Below are 26,856 nucleotides of genomic sequence, written 5' to 3'. Positions count from 1 at the left end.
CTTGCACTTCCTGTTGGGGAGGAGTTAATATCCCATAAGTAATGGATGATCCGTGGACTGGATACACTACAAGAGAAATAAATTTATCAGGTAAGCATAAATTCTGTTATTTATTGACTTTATTGATTTGTGTTTCTAAGTGTAGTAATGGTAGTACAATGCACACTGCTTCATGTGTTAGTCATTTAGCTGAGTGACTATCCAGGAAAACATGAGGGATGTGACATTGACAAGGTAAATCCTGCAACCTGTTTTTAACATCCATGCATAAACTAATAGCTGCAGCACTGCAGCGGAGTACATTTTTTCAAATTTAAAAGAGAGAATATAATACAAAACATTGGAAGTTGGAACCTGCCCCGGCTATGGCATTTATGGCACTGTTTCTTCTTCTACATTAATCTATTACTTTGCATGGGGGACTGCTGATTGCTTGACTTGGATTCTGCATGACTTGCTGGTCGGACACAATGTCTATATCAGACATCACCCTGGCCTTGATGCTTGTCATTTTATCCGCATTTATGTAGGTTGTCTTGAATCGTGGATCAAGGAATTATGCCATATCTAGCAGATCTTGAGTATCTTCATAATTTATATTCATATATTCAAGAATTTTGGATTTCAGTGTATTGGTAAGGTCAGAATCATCTACCTCCAGAGCCAGTTTTTTTGGTTTAATAGATGCAGAACTTGTTTCACATATGATACACTGATTTCGTTTTCTCCAGAAGTAATTGCGAGATGGCAGTTGGTATCTCTTGTCGAGTGTGTGTATCATTCTTTTGAAGAGTGATAGCGCTGGTTATTTCGATATGCCTTTTAAGGTCTTTGCATATGGTGATGTCACTGTGTTTGTGTTTTCTTTTCTCTATCATAGTTTTTTCTGCCATACATAGTTCAAAGATTTCCTTATGCCGCTGTTTAAGGTGCTGGAACAGGTTTAATGTGTTACTTCGTTTTACTGCAACACCTGTTCCACAAGTCTTGCAGATTACTTGGTTCTGTTTCACATCATCTTTTCTGGATCCAAAATATTCCCAAACAACTGATGTTGAATTTTTCTTTGGCACCAACAATTCATTAGCAACATCAACATAATCATTATTATTGTTGGACACAGATAGCTCTTCAGAACTCATCTTGAATTTTATGTACAGCGCACCACACAAAATACCAGTTGGCACAAAAAATGAGGAGATTTAAACTACCGGAGTCTACCGCACACACAGCAAGCTGCCACAGAAAATAAGGAGATTATACTACTGCACACACTGCCAGTATCAGTGGCAACCTTGGCACAATGATAGACAAGAGACCACAGGCTTGCACTTGAATAGAAAGATAGACAACAATTAAATGGCCTTGATTGATGATGCAGTTAGCTCTTAGCTTAGCTCTGATGATGCTAGTATAGCTTCTTCAAGTTGCAGAGATGATGCAGCGGAAGCAGTCACCTTGATTGAAGAGAACACAGGTTTGCTGCACTTGAATATAAAGAAGACAACAATGTGCTTGATGAAGCAGTCACCTTTGATTGAAGAGAACACACAGGCTTGCTGCACTTGAATATAAAGATGACAACAATGAGCTATATGATGCAGTCACCTTTATTGAGATTTGAGAAGAGACAAGAGACCACAGGCTTACACTTGAAATTGATTATAAAGAAGACAACAATGTGCTTGATGAAGCAGTCACCTTGATTGAAGAGAACACAGGCTTGCTGCACTTGAATATAAAGAAAACAACAATGGGTTTGATGGTGTAGTGACATCACCTGGATTGAGAGACCATAGACCACAGGCTTGCACTTGAATATAAATAAGACAGCAATTGGCTTAATGATGATGCAGTCACCTTGATTGTGAAGAGACAAGAGACCACAGGATTACACTTGAAATTAATTTAATATAAAGACAACAGTGGGCTTGCTCATCATGTTTGAGACTGAGGCAACACTGGCTTTCACTGGAGGAGACCTTGCAGTTGTAGTACACTGGCTCTGGAGGACTGACCTTGCTGTTGTAGAAGACACTGGCTGAATGGCTGACCTTGCTGTTGTAGAAGACACAGGCTAGCCTTGCAGAGTTGCAGTGCACTTGCAGGATGATTTTGCTGTTGTAGAAGAAAAAACAGGCTGCAGAATGTGGATGACCTTGCTGTTGTAGAAGAAGAAACCGGATGCAATCTGGAACCACAGCTGTTGGCTGACTAGTGAAATTGATACTAGTAGGATACGACACATAGGCAGTCTTTGCTGTTGGTTGAACAATGAACATAAAAGATTTTTAGAATAAGGTGATGAGAGGGGGAAAAAATAGAAAACTACTTTTTGGAAAGACCACAAACAAACACACAGAAACAGTAATGGACTGGGAGAGACAAGTAAACACTTTTTTTATTCATTTAATTAATGTATTTTGTGTTCAGCCTCTGAATCAATCAAGAGCAATAGAGCTTGCAATTTTAAACGGCATTCACAATTGAATTGACTTATATTAGTAGCTTAGCTTGCTGTTTTCTTATTTCTTAAACACAATGGTTAGGCATACTTCAGGGCTGCTATTTTGAGGATGCACTATGCACATGGACAGGTTAATAGGGCATTGCACACCTGACACGATGAATGCAGATTGCACATTTAAGCATCATGCTATTTTGGATATTTTGGCTCACCAAAATGCATAATGATTTCTCATTGTTGTAGCTAGCGGCAATGATTAATAAAACAAACTGACTTGCATTGCAGCTTGCAATAAAAAATTATTCCAATTTCTTTTTTCTTAAAGGGACAGTTTAGTCCAAAATAAACTTTCATGATTCAGACGGGGCATGTAATGTTAAACAACTTTTTTTTTCACCAATTTTGCTTTGTTCACTTGGTATTCTTAGTTGAAAGCTAAACCTAGAAGGTTCATATGCTAATTTCTTAGACCTTGAAGTCCTCCTCTTTTATATGTATGCATTTTGACAGTCTTTCACCACTAGAGGGCCTTAGTTCATGTGTTCCATATAGATAACACTGTGCTCACTCACATGGAGTTACCTAGGATCCAGCACTGATTGGCTAAAATGCAAGTCTATCAAAAGAGCTGAAGTAAGGTGGCAGTTTGCAGAGGCACAGATAGAAGATAATTGCAGAGGTAAAAAGTGCATTATTTTAACAGTGTTGGTTATGCAAATTTAGGGAATGGCTAATAAAGGGATTATCTATCTTTTTAAAACAATAAAAATTCTGGTGTAGACTGTCCCTTTTTTAAAAAAAACATTTTTTTTTAAATGACTTGCATTGCACTGCAGCAGCAATCAGCATCCATCCATAAAGAATGACAAAATAATTTTTTTATTAAATAAAAAGAAATTTTTTTTTCGGAACGTCAATTACAGAATATAGATCATTTTTTGATTACTTCTAAAAAAAATATTTGTGTACTGTTATGGTACACTGCTGGACTGCAAACTAGTATAATGAGGGTAATGGTAACTAATGTAAATTTAAAATTAATACTTATAATTAGAGGAAGAATATAATAATAAAAAAAATTGTTGTGCACTGCACCACTGTGTACTGATGATTGATGATCTATCTTCTGGGAATCTACACTTGACTCACTCAACTAAATTATATAAATATAATAATTACATTTATTATCTATCTAGTAAGTAACTCTATATCATTCATCCTCTATAATCTATCTACTAGATAGAGGATAGAGAGAGAGTAGTAGATATTGTCACGAATACCTTGTGATTTAGCTGCCAAAGGATTAAGTCTCTTTAGTTTGTGAGCTAAAAACAGTTGTTTGTTTTTTAAGAACTGTGTGCTGTGTTAGGTAAGCATATGATTTCCATTTGATGTGCCAGAACCCCTAATAAATAGTTTCTAAGTCCCACTTGACTAAATGTTATCATATAGGCATTGGTGCATTCAGCCAGTCTGCTCTAGAGACAGAGAGCAGTGCTTATTCCCAGAAACCAATAAGGTCAATAAAGGGACATGGGTACAATGTAGATATGTGTTTAAAACATGTTATAACATTAGATGAAGGAAAATATAGCAATCATGTCATATTTGGTAACAAAAAGATTTTCACAATGTAAATAAGAGATTGCCTTTCTGTCTATATGAAAATGGATGAATCTAACAGAATTTATGTGTTCTCTGATTTCAGCCAAAGGTACTTGAAGTTTATTGACTGTCGTAAAAGATAGGGGGTTTCCCAGCCAGCCCCTGCAAAGGGGGTGAGGTCAGGCAACCTGATCTATTGAAAAAAATGTATAAGGGTCTTGTGTTTTAACACACAAATTGTTCATTCTTTTGGGAGCCTGTTTTGCTGCAACGTGGGTGACCAAACTTTTCAGACCCCTCTCCCTGGGGCAGACTTGAAGCTAGGAAAGTATAGAGTCTGTTATTTCTCCTTTTTATTATAAGCTGTTTGCTTGTGTAATTCTATTTGTTAATATATTTTTATTATTAATGCATTGTGCTAATTTTTCGCATAATAAACCTTAATTTATTAAGCTTTGGCCTTTGTCTAATATTTGAACCACGTTACTGAAAGAGACTGGTAGTATTAGTACTGTGATTTTATGCAATTTTTTTTTTTTTTTACTAAATTGTAGACATGTGCGATTCGTTTCGGATCAATTCGGAGATTCGGATCGATTCGAATTTCCAAATTAAAATACTGCCGAATCTACTGAATAATTCCGAATCGAATACATCCGAATTGATTTGAATACATCCAAATCGATTTGGATGTATTCGGTAGATTCGATTGGCCGTGTATTACACTAGTATTGTACAGTATATTAGGTTTTATCACTCTGCTATGGGTTAAACCTAATATACAGTACATAATACTAGTGTAATACACAGCACATCCCACCTAACACTTACCGAAATTCCGAATTTCCAAATCGATTCGAACCAAATCAAATCGAATCAAACCGAAACAAATTTTTTCCGAATCCGAAAGAATCTGAATGAATCTGAAATTAATTCATTCAAATTTTTCCGAATTTGAATCGATCCGAAACAAATTTTTTGAAGCTGCACAAGTCTACTAAATTGTAATCAGGGATTCAATTTGTAAGGTTCTGGGTTTTGCTTAAGATTTCCCATATCGTATAATCTTAAGTGGTGGCAGCTAGTTATAGTTTGTTTAGTGTGGGTGGCATTAAAGGGGAGTTTTTGGCATTTCTTTTACGTCTAGTACAGACTAGAGAGTGTTGTTAACCCTTGCATCCACTGAACTAAGTCACAAGCTTGGCTGGCGTGGCTAGATTGTGACAGATTAGTGACAGTAGAAGGGGTCTGATGACCCTTTCTGTGAAAACAAGTGACTGGCGCAGGGTTGGTTAACCTTGGTCGTCACAGATATTATTTATATATATATATATTTTTTTTAAAATCATGTGTTCGTTGAATATATTATTATTTACAATGAACTTCACAATACATCCTACAAGCAACCCTTAATGGACATAAATAAATAAAATATATTGCAAAATTTAATCAAACTCCATGTTATGCGTCACAGAAGTTTAAAAAAAAAAAAAAAGTAAGGCACTTTAAAGTTTTTGTACAATACTCAGTTTATTGCTCACAACTTTGAGCTGTCCCACCGCCACACCACCGCTTGACCACCGCCACACCACTCCCAGATGACTCCCACACACTCTGCAATCTCTTCCAAAATGGCCATTTTGCGGGCATTCTCAGGTCCGCCCACGGCCGCACACTGGTCCACCTCTCATCCTCCCTCTCCACCTCCGTTTTCATGACAATCTGAAGTTTGTTTATTTTTCCAAAAAATCGCTTACTCTCACGGTTTTAAAACCGCTGCGATTAATCATGGTTTAAAACTGCATATGCTATTAATCTTGCAGCCCTACTTTGAATAAATAATTATGCAGAACATTAAAGAGACCGAAAAAAAAATATGGATGGTGATTAAAACTTTGCTAAAAACAACCAATCTAATGGTGGCCTAAGACTTTTGTGCACAGTACTGTATGTTGAAATATTTATTTATGAATAAATAGAACATATTCTGTTATTTGAAGAACACTGGAATGTGAAATATTCATATTTTCACGTTGGGTAAGCACAAATGAGAATATGCAATCGGGTTTACACGAGAGTAGGGTTTTTAATGGTTCTTTCCAACTTTTTTTTTCCACCATTGACTTCTATGGGGGAATACGTGACCACGCACACGATATTCTAATTAAAGTTTTTTGCGCTTGTCGGGTTTAGCGCGAGAGCGCGAAAATAGTTTACTTTAAAAAAAGGATTTTTTTTTGCTTATTTACAAGTGAGACATTATCTAATAAATAAAAAAAATATTTTTTTGAGAAGGATAATTGGTCTTTTGAGATCTTGGAATCCGCGATTGAATTCTTTCAAATTGGTTTCAAATCATTCCATATCGATATTTTACAAAATATTAATTTCAAACCTTGGTCTGATTAACTTATATAAAAAATGGATAAGGAATTCTGATGATTTAAATTTTTGACGACTTTAAGAATACCTTCTCTCTAGTTGCCAAATATACTACCTTTATATCATGGAGAGATGCGCATTTGAGACAGATCATATATCACACCTGCTATGAGTTCAAAAAGGCATTCTAGGGAGAAAGTTTTTATGCTTCAGGTGCAGACTTACTACATTCTTTTTGACTATGTCCTAAGCTTAAAAAATTCGGGTTACAAATAGCCTTTTGGCTAAATACACTTCTGGTGACTAAAATTAGATTTAAAGTTTTATAGGAAAGTCAAAATTAAATTGGCATGATTCAGATAGAGCATGTTAGTTTAAGACACTTTTAAATTCACTTCTATTTTTAAATGTGTTTTGTTCTCTAAGTATCCCTTGTTGAAAAAGATAACGCACCTATCCTACACTAGTGGGAACTGCTGCTAATTGGTGTCTGCACACATTTTGTCTTTTGTGATTGGCTAACTAGATGTGTTCAGCTAGCTGCCAGTAGTGCACTGCTGTTCATTTGGCAAAGGATAACAAGATAATGAAGCAAATTTGACAATAGAAGAAAATTTGAAAGTTGTTTAAAATTATATGTTCTATCCAAATCATGAAAGAAAATGTTGGGGTTTCCTGTCCCTTTTAAAGGGACAGTCTACTCCAGAATCTTTATTGATTAAAAAGATAAATAATCCCTTTATTACCCATTCCCCAGTTTTGCATAATCAACACTGTTATATTAATATACTTTTTACCTTTGTGATTATCTTGTATCTAAGCCTATGCAGACTGCCCCCTTATTTCAGTTCTTTTGACAGACTTGCATTTTAGCCAATCAGTGCCCTCTCATAAGAAACTCCACGGGTGTGAGCACAATGTTATCTATATGGCACACATTATCTAACGCCCTCTAGCTGTAAAAAAAATTCAAGTGCCTCAGATAAGAGGCGGCCTTCAAGGGCTTAGAAATTAGCATATGAGCCTACCTAGGTTTAGCTTTCAACAAAGGATACCAATAAAACAAAGCAAATTTGATGATAAAAGTAAATTGGAAAGTTGTTTAACTTTCATGATTCAGTTAGGGCATGATTTTTAAATTCTGACTAGACTGTCCCTTTTAATTGTTAGAATATTTATTTCTTGTTTAAGGAGTCTACTTATCAAAATAAAAAAATAACACTTAATCTTATCCTATACCTTTTGTATTTCCTGATGTCTTGGTTTTTTTTTTCTTTTTCAGAATCAACTCCTTGGTATTATTTTGGCAATTTTTGGGAGCTTCTTGATCAGTATATCTCTTAATCTACAGGTAACTGCATTCATTTTATATAAAATACATCAACAACCATACAGTTCAGAGTCTTGATTACCCAGTGGCTGTGGGTAAAGCCCAAAATAAGATCATACTTTGGACATTACCCGGCTAATCCTAGGATTAGCCAAATGCTTCTGGATAAAGCAAATAAAATCATTAATTGTGCTTTACCTGGGTAATGCTAGGAAAACACACCAACAGTGTGCTGGGCTTTAGCGCTGTTAGGACGGCATGGAACGTCCTAGACGTTTGGCTGTCCTGAAGCCAACGGTGCTTACTGCATGGGATCAAGTCATGGTAGGCGTGCCTAGTGTTTTGTATGATCGCTACCCTGACCTGATCCCATCATTGAAATCTTGCGATTGCATGCACGATTGCGAGATTTAAATTTGTTTACATCGGAACGTTTTTTTCGATGTAGAAAAATTTAACCCGGCATGAAAGGGTTAATTTCTTGTTGTTGTAATAAAACATGGTAGAAAACATATGAAAAATCCACATATGAAATATAAAAATGTTTAATTTACTGTTGTAACAAAAACATTGTAAGAAACAGAAGTGTTTGTTTTTAATCCAAAATAAAAATGTTTAACCCTTTAAGGACACAGCTTTCAGTTTGCTCAATTGTTTTATGACGGAAAAATTCCGTCATATGTCCTTAAGAGGTTAATTTACTGTTGGTGTGTTTTACAAGCATTACCCGGGTGAAGCACAATTAATGATTTTATTAGCATTATCCAGAAGCATGTGGGTAATCCTAGGATTACCCGGGTAATGTCCAAAGTATGATCTTATTTTGGGCTATATATATATGTATGTAACAATATTTCAAAATGTTGTGTTAGACTTATACAGTGTAATAATAGTGTCCATATACCTTTTGTGAACAACCCCTCATTAGGGGCCCCAACAAATGCGGGAATCACTGAGTTTACAGGTGAAAAGAACCGTTCCTATAATATACACTTCAGACTTATGATATGCATAAACAGCGTGCTTACCACTCCGGTGTCAATCGTTAACTGTATATTTCAGACAGATTCAGCTTGGTAGCAAATACAAATGATTCAAAGGTACTCTTTAGTAAACTGTCTGCCCTCCGGCATAAACGCTGTGTATACTTCACTGATAATTTCAACAGGTGAGTACCTGTGACGTGCGCTGTCCTATATTAGAACTGTTGGAGCTCTCCTGAACTCGTATTAAACATTTAACAAATATGCAACAAAGATTTCACAGTTCAATCAATAGGATTTCAGTGAGAGAGAGAGATGATGAAGTGAGATTTAAAAAGTCATTTTATTAAATTCGTAAAAACAGACCTGGCACAGCACATAGAAATCCCCACTGCTGACGCGTTTCCTGCCTCACGGGCAGTTCATCAGAGCATACAGAGATCACCTGAAGCTGCTGTTTTACACACACAGGTACACCAAGAGAGACCAATCACATAGAAGCTAGGTGTGTATAAGAAAAAAACCCACCCTTTAACTCCTTCAAATCCGTTAACATATTATACATTATTTAAATATAACTGAACCAATTGGGTTTCCTCAGGAAAAACAGCACAAAAGAAATACAAAATAGAAAACAAAGTTGATTAAAAATGAAAAAAAATTCAAAGTTGATTAAAAATGAAAAAAAATTCTAATCAAATGTAAACATTTGATTAGAGATGTTACAACTATAGATAAATTGTTATGATTTATAATGTTCCCAAATCATGTTTTATTCGAAACATTTATTTTTTTCATTTTTAATCAACTTTGTTTTCTATTTTGTATTTCTTTTGTGCTGTTTTTCCTGAGGAAACCCAATTGGTTCAGTTATATTTAAATAATGTATAATATGTTAACGGATTTGAAGGAGTTAAAGGGTGGGTTTTTTTCTTATACACACCTAGCTTCTATGTGATTGGTCTCTCTTGGTGTACCTGTGTGTGTAAAACAGCAGCTTCAGGTGATCTCTGTATGCTCTGATGAACTGCCCGTGAGGCAGGAAACGCGTCAGCAGTGGGGATTTCTATGTGCTGTGCCAGGTCTGTTTTTACGAATTTAATAAAATGACTTTTTAAATCTCACTTCATCATCTCTCTCTCTCACTGAAATCCTATTGATTGAACTGTGAAATCTTTGTTGTATATATGTATGTATGTGTGTGTGTATGTGTATATATATATATATATATATATATATATATATATATATATATTCTCCTAAACACTGACCAATATCTGGGACTACAGCTCACAAAAACTGCTGCTGACAAATTGCTATTGAGCAGACACAGTTTTTGACAAATTGCTATTGAGCAGACACAGTTTTTGGTGAAATTCTAAGTTCATCTCTTTTTTTGAGTAAATATTGAGGCTATTTAAGTGTCTCCAATTTTTATTGAGCCCACAACCTACATTGTTATGGACTCAATAATCTGCATTAGTTCTGCTTTATACCACTTGGTATTTGTGAAATAGCTTACTGTAAAATGCTAGCTGTCTCCTTTTTTATAAATAATTACATATTTACTGAAGTCTGTGATTAGTTTCTGTATAACTGTTTGCAGAGCTAATGATGCTCATATTTTTAAATGTCTCTGCATTTGTCAAAGCTGTTATATTCCTGTAAACCTTTATGCTTCTAACCTTTCTTTTTTTCCCCCCAGAAATACACCCATATTCGATTAGCTTGTCATCAAGACCCTTCTCCATATTACAAAAGCATGCTGTGGTGGTGCGGTGTTACTCTAATGGCGGTCGGAGAGCTGGGGAACTTTTCAGCTTATGGTTTTGCTCCAGCTACACTTATTGCACCTTTAGGTTGTGTATCTGTCATAGGTAGGTTAACTACTCCTAGGTCTTGAACTGTTATATTAAAGGGACATTAAACACTTAGATGGTAATATAAAATGATGAATTATATATTGACACTGTCTACCCTAGAGGACTTAATGCTGAGAGAGAGAGAGAGAGAGAGAGAGAGATATATATAGAGAGAGAGAGATATATATAGAGAGAGAGAGAGATATATATATATATATATATATATATATATATATATATAAGAGAGAGATATATATATACATACACATTTGACACACGTATACAGCCCTATATAACATGTCCACACCAGTACTGACTCGTGATATATAATATTACTTTCTCTATTTTATTTTGAGCCACACAATCCCCATATAATCTCTAATGATTTTCTAATTAATTGTTTCCCTCCAGCTAATATACTGGACCCATCAATATCTAGACCCATCACATACAGAGATTATTCGATATCTCCAAATTGCATGCATTACATATGGACTTGACTTATAATATTGTGGATACTCTACAATGTGACTTTCTTTCTGAATAAAGGGTATTTGGAACAGTATATATCCAATATTTTTGTAAATATTATTATATCGATATTATATAGATCTCTTTTTTTTTTTTATAAATCCCAGATCACCTTAATGCCCTAGTTCGCTCTACTCATTTTTAATGGAGAGGAATTGGCCAACCTTATATTGCACTTTTGTACCAACATGGCAATCAAATTAATATCCTTTTATCTTTGCCCATATATATTTCCTTCCACCTTGAGTTATATGATATTTATTTTTACAATAGAATGACAAATTCGTCACATTCTATTAGTACTGCTATTTACATGTACCCTTGTTTGACCACATTTGCCATATTTTGTATTTTATCCCTTAAGCGATATGTTGCGCCTTACGCACTCTTACTCGCTTCTAAAATGTATACACCCCCCTGCGTGCATTACTTTGATATATCTCTTGGGCTTTGAATCTAGTTTGCGAACGCGATCCACTATGGGGGTGTGTCAACATATGTCATGATGACGTAAGGAGGCATACACATCCTACTTAGACCCAGCATGATGTGCCTGTTACTTGGTCTCCAATTATCCTGTGCTTACCGCAGTAAGTACATTTCGCTACATTGTAGACATATAGGTATCTCCTTCATTATGTTACAAAGTTTAGGTGTAATTTAGTTTTGATATATCACATACTCAATTACTTCCAGCTAAGACAGTAGCATAGATTGTTTTTTACTATTTCCACTGAGTCCCTTGTTATGTTTCTTATCTTTATCACCACAGGTCAATCAGACCACTATCTATCCAATCACCACTATCAGCCAATCAGATTGAGCTCGCATTCTATTGGCTGATCGGAACAGCCAATAGAATGCGAGCTCAATCTGATTGGATCAGCCAATCAGATTGAATTTGATTCTGATTGGCTGATTCCATCAGCCAATCAGAATATTCCTACCTTAATTCCGATTGGCTGATAGAATCCTATCAGCCAATCGGAATTTGAGGGACGCCATCTTGGATGACGTCATTTAAAGGAACAGTCATTCGGCGAGTAGGCGTCGGTTGAAGAGGTTGGATCCGCGTCGGTTGGAAAGAAGATGGCTCCGCTCCGCTCCAGAAGAAAGAAGATTGAAGATGCGGCTTGATAGAAGACTTCATCCCGATGATGGACTTCCGACTTCAGCCCGATGATGGAGTTCTTCAGCCGCCGCTTGGATCCAGACTTCAGCCCGAGGATGGACGTCACTCTTCAGCCCCCCGCTTGGGCTTGGATCAACACTTCCGAGGCTTGGATCAAGACTTCCGAGGACGGATCGGTGAACCTGGTATGGTGAAGATAAGGTAGGAAGATCTTCAGGGGCTTAGTGTTAGGTTTATTTAAGGGGGGTTTGGGTTAGATTAGGGGTATGTGGGTGGTGGGTTGTAATGTTGGGGGGGGGTATTGTATGTGTTTTTTTTACAGGCAAAAGAGCTGAATTCTTTGGGGCATGCCCCGCAAAGGGCCCTGTTCAGGGCTGGTAAGGTAAAAGAGCTTTGAACTTTTTAAATTTAGAATAGGGTAGGGTATTTTTTTATTTTGGGGGTCTTTGTTATTTTATTAGGGGGCTTAGAGTAGGTGTAATTAGTTTAAAATTGTTGTAATATTTTTCTAATGTTTGTAAATATTTTTTTATTTTTTGTAACTTAGTTCTTTTTTATTTTTTGTACTTTAGTTAGTTTATTTCATTGTATTTATTTGTAGATATTGTATTTAATTAATTTATTGATAGTGTAGTGTTAGGTTTAATTGTAGATAATTGTAGGTATTTTATTTAATTAATTTATTGATCTTGTAGTGTTAGGTTTAATTGTAACTTAGGTTAGGATTTATTTTACAGGTAATTTTGTAATTATTTTAGCTATTAAATAGTTCTTAACTATTTAATAGCTATTGTACCTGGTTAAAATAAATGCAAAGTTACCTGTAAAATAAATATAAATCCTAAAATAGCTATGATCTAATTATAATTTATATTGTAGCTATATTAGGGTTTATTTTACAGGTAAGTATTTAGCTTTAAATTGGATTAATTTTTTTAATAAGAGTTAATTTATTTCGTTAGATTTAAATTATATTTAATTTAGGGGGGTGTTAGTGTTAGGGTTAGACTTAGCTTTAGGGGTTAATCCATTTATTACAGTAGCGGCGAGATTCGGTCGGCAGATTAGGGGTTAATAATTGAAGTTAGGTGTCGGCGATGTTAGGGAGGGCAGATTAGGGGTTAATACTATTTATTATAGGGTTATTGAGGCGGGAGTGAGGCGGATTAGGGGTTAATACATTTATTATAGTAGCGGTGCGGTCCGCTCGGCAGATTAGGGGTTAATGAGTGTAGGCAGGTGGAGGCGACGTTGAGGGGGGCAGATTAGGGGTTAATAAATATAATATAGGGGTCGGCGGTGTTAGGGGCAGCAGATTAGGGGTACATAAGGATAACGTAGGTGGCGGCGCTTTGCGGTCGGCAGATTAGGGGTTAATTATTGTAGGTAGCTGGCGGCGACGTTGTGGGGGGCAGGTTAGGGGTTAATAAATATAATATAGGGGTCGGCGGTGTTAGGGGCAGCAGATTAGGGGTACATAAGTATAACGTAGGTGGCGGTCAGCAGATTAGGGGTTAAAAAAATTTAACCGAGTGGCGGCGATGTGGGAGGACCTCGGTTTAGGGGTACATAGGTAGTTTATGGGTGTTAGTGTACTTTAGAGCACAGTAGTTAAGAGCTTTATAAACCGGTGTTAGCCCAGAAAGCTCTTAACTACTGACTTTTTTCTGCGACTGGAGTTTTGTCGTTAGATTTCTAACGCTCACTTCAGCCAAGACTCTAAATACCGGCGTTAGAAAGATTGAAAAGATAGGATACGCAAATGACGTAAGGGGATCTGCGGTATGGAAAAGTCGCGGCTGGAAAGTGAGCGTTAGACCCTTTAATGACTGACTCTAAATACCGGCGGTAGCCCAAAACCAGCGTTAGGAGCCTCTAACACTGGTTTTGACGGCTACCGCCAAACTCCAAATCTAGGCCTAAAACTTTACACTTATTTTGTCGACATTTAAAGAGCTAATGAAACTTTAAAAAATACATCTACATGTTATTCTGAGACTAATCTTTTCTTTAAATGCATCATTCTATCTAGCATTTGTTTAGGGTTTAAAGGGACAGTCTACGCTAAAATTGTTATTGTTTAAAAAGATAGATAATGCCTTTACTACCCATTCCCTAGGTTTGCACAACCAACATTGTTAGATTAATATATTTTATAACATTTTAAACCTTTAAATTTCAAAGGCTTTATTGACAGCCTCTTAATCACATGCTTTTGTACAGGTATTTGCTTTTCACAACAGGTGACTGCTAGTTCATGTGGGCCATAATATGTAAATAATATGTACATATCCTACACTAGTAGGATCAGCTGGTGATTGGGGGGGCCATAGCACTAATTGGTAGTTATGGACGAATGTGTTTATATTTGAATCTGAATGTTAGAATGAATGTCATTGTGGGGGCGGAGCCATCATCTGAGCTGAACAGACGCACACTTCAGGAGCTCCGGCAATAATTTTTATAAAAATTTAGTTTACCAACTACTTAGGCTTTTATTTTCAATAAATACAGAGAGTTTGGCAACCCAGGGACTATACTGGGTATGAGTTTTGGAGAATATCACTTTACGGCGGTAACCTCCTTGGGCAAGATGATTATCACTATTTGAAGTCCCTGAGAGCGGCCATTTCCCTACCCACGTGGCGTCTAGCGAGATCAGTCAAATTGGCTACCTAACTTTCACTGATCCTGTGCCTTTTATGAGCACCATGACCTCTGCAGCCTACATCCTCAAAGAACTGAACACCCTTTTGGAGGGCTACCAGGAGGCTTTCACGCAAGCGCTAGAGACGGCTTTTCAATGTGAGGGGACAGAACCTGTGGAGCCTGTTCATTACCAAATTGATTCTATGGCAGTCTGCGCTAGAGGTATCGCTTGGGAACCTCAGTGTTCAACACTCACTTTGTCTGCAGAATGGGAGATAGAAGATACGGCACCCGAGAGTGCACCTAACTCAATTAAAGGAACAGTCTCTGAAATTACTCAGCAAGATATACAGGACCTATTTGCCCTGACCGCCGCTTACGTAATAGCTGAGCCAGTTTCCCATACCAGACAAGCAATGAGGAGACAAGAGTGGAAGGCCGTAAAAGAAATTAGGCCTCTAGATAATAGAAGTGGCATTCTGCTGGAGACAAGACCCGGAGACTGCACTAGTCCTATGGCTGCGGTATGCGCTGTGATAACTGACCACACTATTCGGACCCCAGATACACAGTGGCAGCTCATAGCTATAACTAATGAGGAAACATGTATTCAACTTTATATTGCTTCTCTGGCTATGGATGATGTCTCTAAGACGACACAAGGGGACATAACAGCAACTGTCGCAGTGCAGGTAGACAGGATTGCAACTAACCATGTTACTAAGACACTCAGAGGTGGTATTGCAGAGAACTCCCGGTTTACTATAAGCCTCTTTCTAGCAGAACTGTCTCGCACTGGCATCGGGTAAAGTATTCTCCCTTTCCTTGTATCAAGTTGCTGCACTGTCTCCCACCTTGCTAATAGATCTCCCGGAGAGACTATATGTGACACTGGACATACAATCACTGTTGTGCAGACTTGACTCGCCGGACATTACCTACGTGCTGACAACGAGAGCAATGAGTGCAGCCTTTTGGGACATCTTTACAGACTAGTTTGTGTTTATGTTTTCCTTGCTCACCCAGTTTGCTGCTGTGTGCTCTAAATAGTTATTTATTCGTGAATGCATCAGCATTGCTCTCTTGTCCTATGCCGTCTGTTACAAGACCTATTACCTACCAGGATCTTAAAGATAGAATTTTACACCACCTAATAGTTATTGATCTGTTATACCATTAGTAACCAGCCGTTATGTATGTCTGTTATCTGATATAGTCTCTGGGCTGTATATGCCTCCTCCTCTAGTTCTATGTACGCACATTATTTAGTAGTGTATAACCCATGCTTTTTTTTTTAAACATCATTTTGGGAAGTGCAAGTATTTACAATAATAACGTGTTTAATCAAATGTTTAGCATGCTTTGTTATAGTTAAGCTTAACGCAGTGCTCATATATTATATTATAGCCACAAATTTCAGGAAATTTACTATGAGGTGGGATAGACATGGCAGAATCCAAGTTACTTTGGCATTGTTTCCCCTAGGAGATTATGTTATAGCTATGATATAGAAATAGGGACCTGCCGCTTTAGATACATAGGACCTCAACCCTCCCACTATTCCTAAATGGTTAATCCTTTCCCAAACATGACATTGACAAGGTGTTTAGCTGCCAGCTTTTGTGTTTGAATTAGTATGTAGCACTATCTGTTTTGTTTCTAACATTTTGCGCAGCGAGGATAGACCTTTACTGATACAGGTTCATGGCTCAGATAGTTTGTTTTCCCCGCCAGATGCCTGGTACTCCCAATGTTGCTCACATTGTTCCTGTTCTTACTATATATTCAAGCTCTTAGTTAGCATACATATGTTTTCACTCCCTTTGTATATGATGTGTGCCCTAATTCTGTACAAACCTGTTTTTGATGTTATGTTTTGCGTATGGTTGATTGAAAGCCCTCACTGTATCAGCTCTTTGGGCGCATAACTAACTGTCTAGTTGGCAAATGTAAAGCTGTATTATACCCGCCCCTGTATTGCGCTGATGCACCCTATCTGACTTGCATGAAGAGGCACCCAGATCATCTATGGCCAGATAGTCATGGGATCTCACTGTATCCCCCATTGATATTGTCTCTGACTCTGCTATGATAAATGGAGGTTACTGTTTTATTCCCTATGACATGGATACCTAGTATACATTTCTCTAGGTGTTCTCCTGCTGATGGGTACAGGGCCCGTGCCCAGGCGGCAGGATGCATACCTATTTTTTTGTTTTTCTAACCTCGTATCTAAGTATTTAATATGTGCATTTATCTGTTGCTGTGGCCCTTAATATACATTGCGACACATAACTTTGCCCTAAAGCCTCCAACATGCTCCCTAGGCAGGCTGGACCTGCTTCTATCTTGCAATTTAGGGCTTTCTCACTCATTACACCATACATGACCCGCTTAAATACTCCTGCCATATTTGTACCTCTACCTAGGTTGATGCCCTTGTTTGACATATTTATGCTACAACTGCTACAATTTTTAAGCCAGTCTACTCAATTCATTCAGCACCTGTTGTCCAATATATGTGTTCGCCCACCCTCTTTTCTATTCGCAACAAACCTCTAAGGCAGTCAGTTATTTCTTCCCTTCATCTCACTATCATTACCACCTCCTCCCCCCCCCCCACCACCATAAAGAACCTCCTTTTACAGGAGGGCTACCTACGCGGCTTATCTTTCCTATGCCGCATTTTCTTCATAGTTCTTTCTCAATAGCACCATATGTCTTTACTCCATAATAACCCTTATTGTTTCGCACCTTAATTATCTTCTTTCACTCAGTTACAAAATTACACTAATTAGACATATATCCAAAAGAGACTAGTCTTATCATCCTATTTCCTCTAGACATCATTTTAGAAGACAGGAGCCTAGAGGTAGCTTATTTTATTAAGAGAGGAAAATACTATAAAGCAGAAAATGAGGTTTCAGTTTTACCTGTTACATATAAATATAGAGAGATTACTTTGGGTTTTCTCATGAACAGTTTTTACCTATATGTGACCGCAGAATAGTTTTGAATTCCAAAATATTGTCATGGTTTGAAAGAATGCTTCTGAATGTTTATGTAACATGTTTATTTGATGTTTTGTCAATAACCTCAATAAAAAACTTATTTAAAAAAAAAAAAAAAGAATGAATGTCATTGTAGAAATTTGATTTACATAATAGAATGTTAAGAATGAATATTCTTAAAAATTCTATTATCGAATGTTATTTAAAGTTTTCGAATGTCACATTCGAATTCGAATGTCACATTCGAATTTAATATTACATTTATAAAACAGTATTAGACTAGAAATACTATTTTGAATTAGAATGTTACATTTAAATTTTGAATGTAGCATTCAAATTTGAATATTACATTTTATTTAACACCGTTGTAGACTAGAAATACTATATTGAATTTGAATCTTACATTCAAATTCGAATGTCACATTCTAATTTGAATATTACATTTAGAAATTGAATGAATACATAGCTAAACATTCTTTTATTCAAACGAATATTTTTGAATTTTATTGAAAAATTAAAAAATAGAATGTTAGAATGTTATGTAAACATTCGAAATTCGATTTGAACGAATGTATCAAAATTCGTTTTAAATTTTCAAATTTTCAGAAATATTCACCCATCCCTACTAATTGGCTCAAATGCAAGTCAATAGATAATAAATAAAATGTCATGTGATAAGGGGGCTGTCAGAAGAGGCTTAGACACATGGTAATCCCAGAGGTTAAAAGTATAATAATATGACCATGGCTGTGCAAAACTGGAGAATAGGTATTAAAGGTATTTCTCTTTATAAACAATACATTTTTTGGAGTAGACTGTCCCCAGATGACATTCATTCAGTTTGTTTCTGTATAACAAATATTACATTTGAATATTGATTCCCATAGGCTTACACTAAACTCACTTTCTTATATATTTATAATTCTGTTGAGCGTTTGTCATTTTACTTTTTCTGCATTGTAGTTTTATGTAATATTGGTGTATGCAAAACATTTTAACTAAGATATTTAGGTTATTTTTTGTTGTTTTTGTTTTCATAGGTAGTGCAGCTATTTCTGTTGTGTTTTTGAAAGAAACACTGAGGGCATCCGACATAGTAGGTGAGAAAATGCATTTAAAAATGTGTTCTGTAACTTCTATTTTTTTTTTTTTTTGTGTTCTAACCAGCAGTGTAACATTTCTGTATCAACTGAGAACCATTTAGCCACCTCTTATTAAATATGCTGCTTTTCAGTAATATATATATATATATATATATAATGTGTATGTGTGTGTGTGTATAATTTCTTATGTCTAATGTGTAAATACATAATTATTATAACGTCAACAACAAATCTTTAGCAATGCTTCAGAAAACAATTTGTAATTGCTGTGAACTGTATGCTGGCAACATTTTGTAGTGCTAAATTCGCTGACTTAAGTTAACACTTTTACAGTAATTAATAAGTTTAAAGTGGCATAAAAGTTTTTTGTTTATGTGCACTTGGTAAATCTAAGCTAAACAATTTTATATAAAACTTTTTAAAATCTTTTAAAAATGCATGGATAACTGAATTTTCAAGGTATTGCTATTCCACAACAGTCCAGGGATATACCCATGGAAAATCTAATACAATTTATTTCCCTGGACTCCCTTGTTGTGACCAGACAGGCAATTCCCTGAGAAATGTGAGACTCACTGTAGCATTATATTATATACCAGTAATCTGGAGGATGTACTCCAGGTTCACAGCTAAGCAGCCCTTTAACTCTTTTCACCCCAGTGCTGAGACAATTTTGAGCTTTTGTACTTCCTACGTTTTAATCCCTATTTTCTTCTTAATATAAGGAGAGTCCACAGCATCATTCCTTACTGTTGAGAAATACTGAACCTGGCCACCAGGAGGAGGCAAAGACATCCCAGCCAAAGGCTTAAATACCTCTCCCACTTCCCCCATCCCCCAGTCATTATTTGCCTTTCATCACAGGAGGATGGCAGAGAAGTGTCAGAAGATTTCGGAGTTGTTCCTCAGGAGGGGTATATGCCCTTTGATATGGGACTGGAGTTTTAAGTAGTCTTGTCAGCCTCTCAGTAAGAGCATTAACGAAAGTTAGAGTCTGGAGATGCAGGGATAGTATTCCTGCAAACCTATCTGCTAACAATTTCTTAAGCAACCAGTGTTGACGAGTTTCACTGTCTGCTTTTTCTTCACTCAAGTCCATGTCAGGAGCAATGCTACAAGACTTTCACACTTGAGAGGCTGTGTTTTCTGATCCACAACATGGATTCTGGTAAGATTGTTTCAATTTTTACTTATGTTGAAAAAGCTGAAGTCAGGGACACAGTGTGGCTCCTTTATCTTAATAGAATCATGGGTTAATATCTCCTGGGGAGGTTATTGAACAGTGGTGATTAATCAAATGTGATTTTTTTTTTTGGGCTCATAGACTGTTATGCGGTAGCAGAACAAACAGGTTTTTACTTTCACTTTTAAATGCTGCACATTCGTTTTCTCTTCCTGACCGAGCTAGCTGTCTGAGAAGATGCCTGTTTCTCTGTTTGCCTTTGTCTAGGAGGTGGTGAGTGCCCCATTCATTGGGAGTATAAAGGTGCTGTTTTGTGAGAAATAAAGATAATTTATTCTGTGTCCTACTGTTGTTGGCACAAGCTATGGAGGATTCTGATATGCTTGAGGGTATTCCCTCTATTCCTAATAGTAATACCTGTCTATATTGTGAGGAGGACTTGGTGTGCCCGCCCTCTCAACTATGTTCCATATGCATCAACAAGGTTATTATGTCTAAGAAGGTTAACCCCTTTAGTACTACTGAGCCGTCCACCTCTGAGGACTTGTGAGGTGCATACCCATCAGTCATCTCCATTGTCACATGCAGCTTCCTGTAGCACGCCTGATCCTCCATCTGGAGGGAGCCTTATACCATCAGACTTTACTGCGCAGTTAAAAACTGTGGTGTCTGAGGCTCTTAATGCTTTACTTCGCCCTGCCAAGTGCAAGCGAAAGGTTAAACATAGCTCTCTGGTCCAGGGGACATTCAGTGATTTATTAGATTTGTCTGCCTTTCAAGTATCCTAGGATGGGTCACACTGAGTCTTCAGAGGGTGAAATTTCTGGATCGGAGTCTGCTACCTCTAGGCCTCCGGCTGCGGAGGAGCCAGCCTATAGATTTAAAATTGAACACTTACATTTTCTTCTAAGGTAGGTTCTGTCGACATTAGAGGTTCCAGAGACCAAGTTGCCTGATGAACCTTTGATCCTTAAATAAGACAGGGTGTAGAAGTACAGGGTAGCGCCGCTAACTTTCCCTGTACCTGTAAAAATGGTGAACATTATTAAAAACGAGTGTGATAGAATTGGATCTTCCTTTTCTCTTTCGTCTGCCTTTAAAAAAATTATTCCCGGTCCTGGACTCTCAGCTGGAGTTTTCGGGTTCCGTCCCTAAGGTGGATGGTGCTATCTCCACGTTTGCTAAGCATACTACTATCCCTCTTGAGGATAGCTCGTCATTCAGAGAGCCGATGGATAAGAAGATGAAAACTTTTCTCAGGAAAATGCTTCAGCATACAGGATATTTATTTCAACTGGCAGCGGCTGCTGCCTTGGTTGCTGGAGCTGCAGCCTACTGGTGTGACTCCTTAGCAGATTTTATCGAGGTAGAGGGTCCCCTTGATGCTATCAAAGAAAGAATTAAAGCTTTGAGAATTGCCAATTCTTTTATCTGTGATGCAAACATGCAGATTATTCACCTGAATGCTAAAATCTCTGGTTTCTCAATACAGACCTGTCCGGGCGCTCTGGCTGAAGTCCTGGTCTGAGGACATGACTTCTAAGTCTAGACTACTTTCCCTCCCCTTTAAGGGAAATATTTTATTTGGTCCAGGCCTGGACTCCATTATCTCCACGGTTACGTCAGAAATCCTCCTCTAAGCCTGAGCAAACCAAAAGCACTTGGAAGCCGGCTCAATCCTTGAATAAATCCAAGCAGAACAAGAAGCCCACCGAGAACAAGTCAGCATGAAAGGCCCTGGATCATGTAGGGGCAGACTGTCTCTGTTTTCAGATGCTTGGTTCAGGGGCGTGCAGGATCTGTGGGTCCTGGAGGTCATAGCTCAGGGATACAAGATATGTTTCAAATCTCATCCACCCAAGGGCAGATTTCTACTCTCAAGCCTGTCTTCAAAACCAGAAAAGATGGAAGCCTTTTGGGTGCGTCGGGTATCCATCTTCCTTAGGGGTCATTGTCCCGGTTCCTATCGCACAGAGAGGTTTGGGATACTATTCAAACCTGTTCGTGGTCCCAAAGAAGGAGGGAACTTTCCGTTCGATTCTGGACCTAAAGTGCTTAAACAAGTTTCTAAATTTCCCCTCGTTCAAGATGGAGAGAATAAGGCCCACCTTCATCTAGTTCAGGAAGGACATGGCTACTATAGATCTGAAGGATGCCTACCTTCACGTTCCAATCCACAGGGACCACTTCCAGTTCCTAAGGTTTGCGTTCCTGGATCAGCACTTCCTGTTCATTGCACCTACGTTTCGTCTAGCTACTGCTCCAAGAATCTTTACAAAGGTTCTAGGGGCTCTCCTGGTCGTCGCAAGAACCCAAGGTATAGCAGTTGCTCCCTACTTGGATGACATTCTTATTCAAGCACCATCCTTTTATCTGGCGGGGGATCATTTGGTATCTCTTCTCTCCCTTCATCGATCACATGGATGGAAGATAAACTTAGAGAAGTGTTCTTATTCCAAGCACCAGGGTAGAATTCCTGGGTACTATAATAGACTCAATATCCATGAGGATATTTCTAACTGACCAGAGATGTTGCAAACTAGCTTCAGGATGTCTTGCCCACAGGATCTCCTTAAGGCCATCTGTGGCTCACTGTATGGAGGTAATTGGTCCCATGGTGTCCAGCATATACATAATTCCCTTTGCCAGGTTCCATCTCAGACCGTTACAGCTGTGCATGCTGAGACAGTGGAACAGCATTTATTTGGATCTGTCTCAGTAGATTTCCCTGGAAAGCTCTGTCCAGATTCCTGAGGGACATCCTTTCTAAGACCATCGTGGGAGATTGTGACTATGGACGCAAGTCTATCAGGGTGGGGAGCTGTTTGGGGTGCCAAGAAGGCACAGGGCCTGTGGTCTCAAGAGAAACAATTCCTCCCGATCAACAATCTGGAACTTCGAGCAATCTACAATGCTCTGAAAGCTTGGCCTCTTCTGGGTTCGTCCCAGTTTATCAGATTCCAATTAGACAATATAACCTTGGTGTCTTACATCAACCATCGGGGGGGGGGGGCGAGAAGCTCCCTAGCAATGAGGGAAGTATCTCAGATTCTGGAGTGGGTGGAGGCTCACAACTGTTCGCTGTCAGCGATCCACATTCTGGGTGTGGACAACTTGGGAAGCGGATTTTCTCAACAGACAATCTTTTCATTTGGGGGAATGTTCTCTCCATCCCAAAGTGTTTGCAGGGATATGCAACATGTGGGGGATGCCGGAGATAGATCTCATGGCGTCTTGTCTCAATACCAAGCTACCCAGATATGGGTCGAGGTCCAGGGATCCTCAGGCAGAGCTAATAGATGCATTAGCAGTGCCTTGAAGGTTCAGTCTAATCTACGTTTTTTCCGCCATTACCACTCCTTCCTTGGGTAGTGGCCCGCATCAAGCAGGGGCAGGTGTCAGTAATACTGATTGCTCCATTGTGGTCGCGAAGGACATGGTTCGCGGATCTAGTGAGGAAGTCATCTTCTCCTCCATGGAAGTTACCTTGCCGCAGGGATCTGCTGGAACAGGGTCCTTTTGTTAATCAAAATCTAGATTCTCTGAGGCTGACTGGGTGGAGATTGAACGCTTAGTCCTTGCCAAGAGAGGGTTTTCTGAGAGGGTTATTGATACTCTCGTTCAAGCTCGTAAGCCAGTTACTCGTCACATCTATCATAAGGTGTGGATAATCTACTTATTCTGGTGTGAAGATTGTGGATTTCCTTGGCATAAAGTTAAGGTTGCCAGGATTCTATTGTTTCTCCAGAATGGGACTGGAGAAGGGGTCTTTCGGCCAGTTCCCTGAGGGGACAGATTTTGGCCTTGTCTATTTTACTGCACAAGAGGCTCTCTGAGCTTCCAGATGTTCAGTCTTTTTTGTTTAGGCTCTGATTAGGATCAGACCTGTGTTCAGATCTTTGGCTCCCCCTTGGAGTCTGAATCTGGTTTCTTAATGTTTTTTGCAACAGGCTCCGTTTGAGCCTAGCATGAAATTGACATTAAGTTGTTATCCTGGAAGGTTAGTTTTCTACTGGCTATTGATTCTGCGCACAGAGTACCTGAAATTGTTGCCTTGCAATGTGAGCCTTCTTATCTGGTTTTTCAGTCGGATAAGGCTGTCCTACGTACTAAGATAGGGTTTCTCCCTAATGTTGTGTCAGAACGCAACATCAATTAAGAGATTGTGGTCCCTTCTTTGTGTCCTAATCCTTTTTCTTCAAAGGAACATTTACTTCATAATTTGGACGTGGTTCGTTTCTTGAAGTTTTATCTTCAGGCTACTAAGGATTTTAGACAAACTTCTTCTTTGTTTGTGCATATTCTGGGAAGCGTAAGGGTCATATCCGCTTAGCTTATGAGACAGTGGGACATAAACCTCCTCAGAGAATTACGGCTCATTCAACTAGAGCAGTGGCTTCCTCTTGGGGCCTTTAAGTACGAGGCCTCTATGGATCAGATTTGTAAATTTTAAACGTTTTTATGTTTTTGCTTCAGCTGAAGCAGCCTCGAGAGAGAGGTTTTGCAGGTTGTGGTGCCCTCAGATTAGGGTCCGCCTCTATTTTTGTCCCTCCCGTTATCATTCAGTGTCCTCTAGAGCTTGGGTATAAGTTTCCCAACAGTAAGGAATGATGCCGTGGACTCTCCTTCTATTAAGAAGAAAAATATAAATTACGCTTACCAGATCATTTAATTTCTTTCTGTATAAGGAGAATACACGGCCCCCGTCCGTGTTTCTCTGATGGGCGGCCCCCCTAAATTATATTTTTCTTATGGCACCTTTTTATACCCTGATATTTCTCCTACTGTTCCGTGTTCCCTCGGCAGAATGACTGGGGGATGGGGGAAGTGGAAGAGGTATTTAAGCCTTTGGCTGGGGTGTCTTTGTCTCCTCCTGGTGGCCAGGTTCCGTATTTCCCACGGAAATACGGAACCTGCTGTGGACTCTCCTTATACAGAAGGAAATTAAATTATCTGGTAAGCATAATTGTATGTTTCTAAGTCAAATTTCAGTGAGTGACCCACACTAATTTTATATTATTATTTTAGCAGGCTCAGCAGATTCTCAATATGCCATTTGTTACATTTATAATTCATGGCATATGAGATAGCTGCAGCAAACACTGTAAAATAAAATGTTTTCTTTCCCTTAGATGTTAGTAAATAATACTGAAAATGGCCAAGAGACCATTGATGTTACTGTGACCACCTTACTATATTGTCATCATGGGTAGCCACACATGAAATAGGGACCCGTATAGGCCTTTTGGGGGTTAAAATATAGATTATAAAGGCTCCATTGTTCAGTACAGAAATAAAATCACTTTTTTTCTTGCAAGGTGTTTAAGATTATCTAATGGAAACTGTGGTAACAGTAAAGGATCAGTTGACCCCAAAATTATTCCCAATGGTCATTTTTACCTGCTAGAGTGTATTAAATTGGTTACTAGCTCCTTTACTCCTGTTTCTGCATTTGATATAGCTGATAATCTGATATAGCCACCTATACTGAAAGTTTTGATACTGGAGTCTATGCTATTGACAGGCCTAAGTAAACACAGCCAGCAGAAGAAATGACACTCCCAGTGGGGTGCAGGATAGTATTGAGCTTTGGTGTTAGTCAAATATAAGATAAGAAATATATTAGGCTCAGGCTGTGGTTTCAAAGCACAAAACCAGCTACTTCATATACACAAACCTGAAAATGCCATTTCGCAAATATTTTATACTCTGCAGCTGGCATAACAAGTCATTTAAAATACATTAATGGAAAAACAATTTTACAGTGTACTGTCCCTTTAATAAAGGAGGAGATCACTGTATGACTGACCGCAATGAAGGAATCGATATGCTGGCAGAAAGAGACATACTGCAAATATTTTAATAAGTGATATGACAAATATTAGCAGTGATACTGCAGTACAAAGCATTTATTTGCTAGCTTGCACCATGCTTTATAGTTAACATTAAAGGGATATGAAACCCAAACATTTTATTTTATGAGTCAGACAGAGCATACAATTAAAACATTTTTTTTTTTCCAATTTACTTCTATTATCAAATTTGTTTTGTTCCTATGATAATCTGTGTTGAAGAGATACCTAGGTAGGCATCTGTATCACTACATGGCAGGAACTAGTGCTGCCACCTAGTACTCTTATAAATGGATAACATTCTTGCAAAACTGCTGCCATATAGTGCGCCAGAAATGGGCCGGCTCCGAAGCAAACGTCCCTGCTTTTCAACTAAAGATACCAAGAGAAAAAAGAAAAATTGATGATAGAAGTAAATTAGAAAGTTGTATATGAAGGAAAAATGTTTCATTCCAATGATATTCTTTGTTGTTGAAGAGATGGCTAGGTAGGTGTTTGGAGCACTACAAGGCAGACATAATGCTGCCATCTAGTGCTCTTGCACAACTGCTGCAATATAGTGCTCCTGACACCTGCACACTTGGGCTTACGTCCCTGTTCTTCAACAGAAGATACCAAGAGAATGTAGAAAATGTGATATAATTAAAATTAGAATGTTTTTTTAAATTCTCTGCTCTGTCTGAATCATGAAAGAAAAAAATGTGGGTTTCATGTCCTATTTAAAGTATTTTTTATATATACATATCGTATATAGTATTGCAAAATA

The 26,856-nt window shown here is 38.0% G+C and overlaps 1 protein-coding gene across 1 annotated transcript in view; it reads left to right on the top strand.

Moving 5' to 3' along the window:
* Positions 1 to 26,856, top strand: part of NIPAL2 (NIPA like domain containing 2) — a 164,331-nt gene that overhangs the window by 49,544 nt on the left and 87,931 nt on the right. Inside the window, exons 2-4 of the mRNA XM_053715239.1 lie at positions 7,737 to 7,805; positions 10,473 to 10,648; positions 18,997 to 19,052. Of these exons, the coding sequence (XP_053571214.1) occupies positions 7,737 to 7,805; positions 10,473 to 10,648; positions 18,997 to 19,052 (301 nt within the window). The remainder of the gene's footprint in view (positions 1 to 7,736; positions 7,806 to 10,472; positions 10,649 to 18,996; positions 19,053 to 26,856) is intronic.

This window comes from Bombina bombina, chromosome 5 (genome assembly GCF_027579735.1).
Source record: "Bombina bombina isolate aBomBom1 chromosome 5, aBomBom1.pri, whole genome shotgun sequence".
In the NCBI taxonomy this organism is placed as follows: Eukaryota; Metazoa; Chordata; class Amphibia; order Anura; family Bombinatoridae; genus Bombina; species Bombina bombina.
This window is presented reverse-complemented; position numbering and strand designations above follow the sequence as displayed.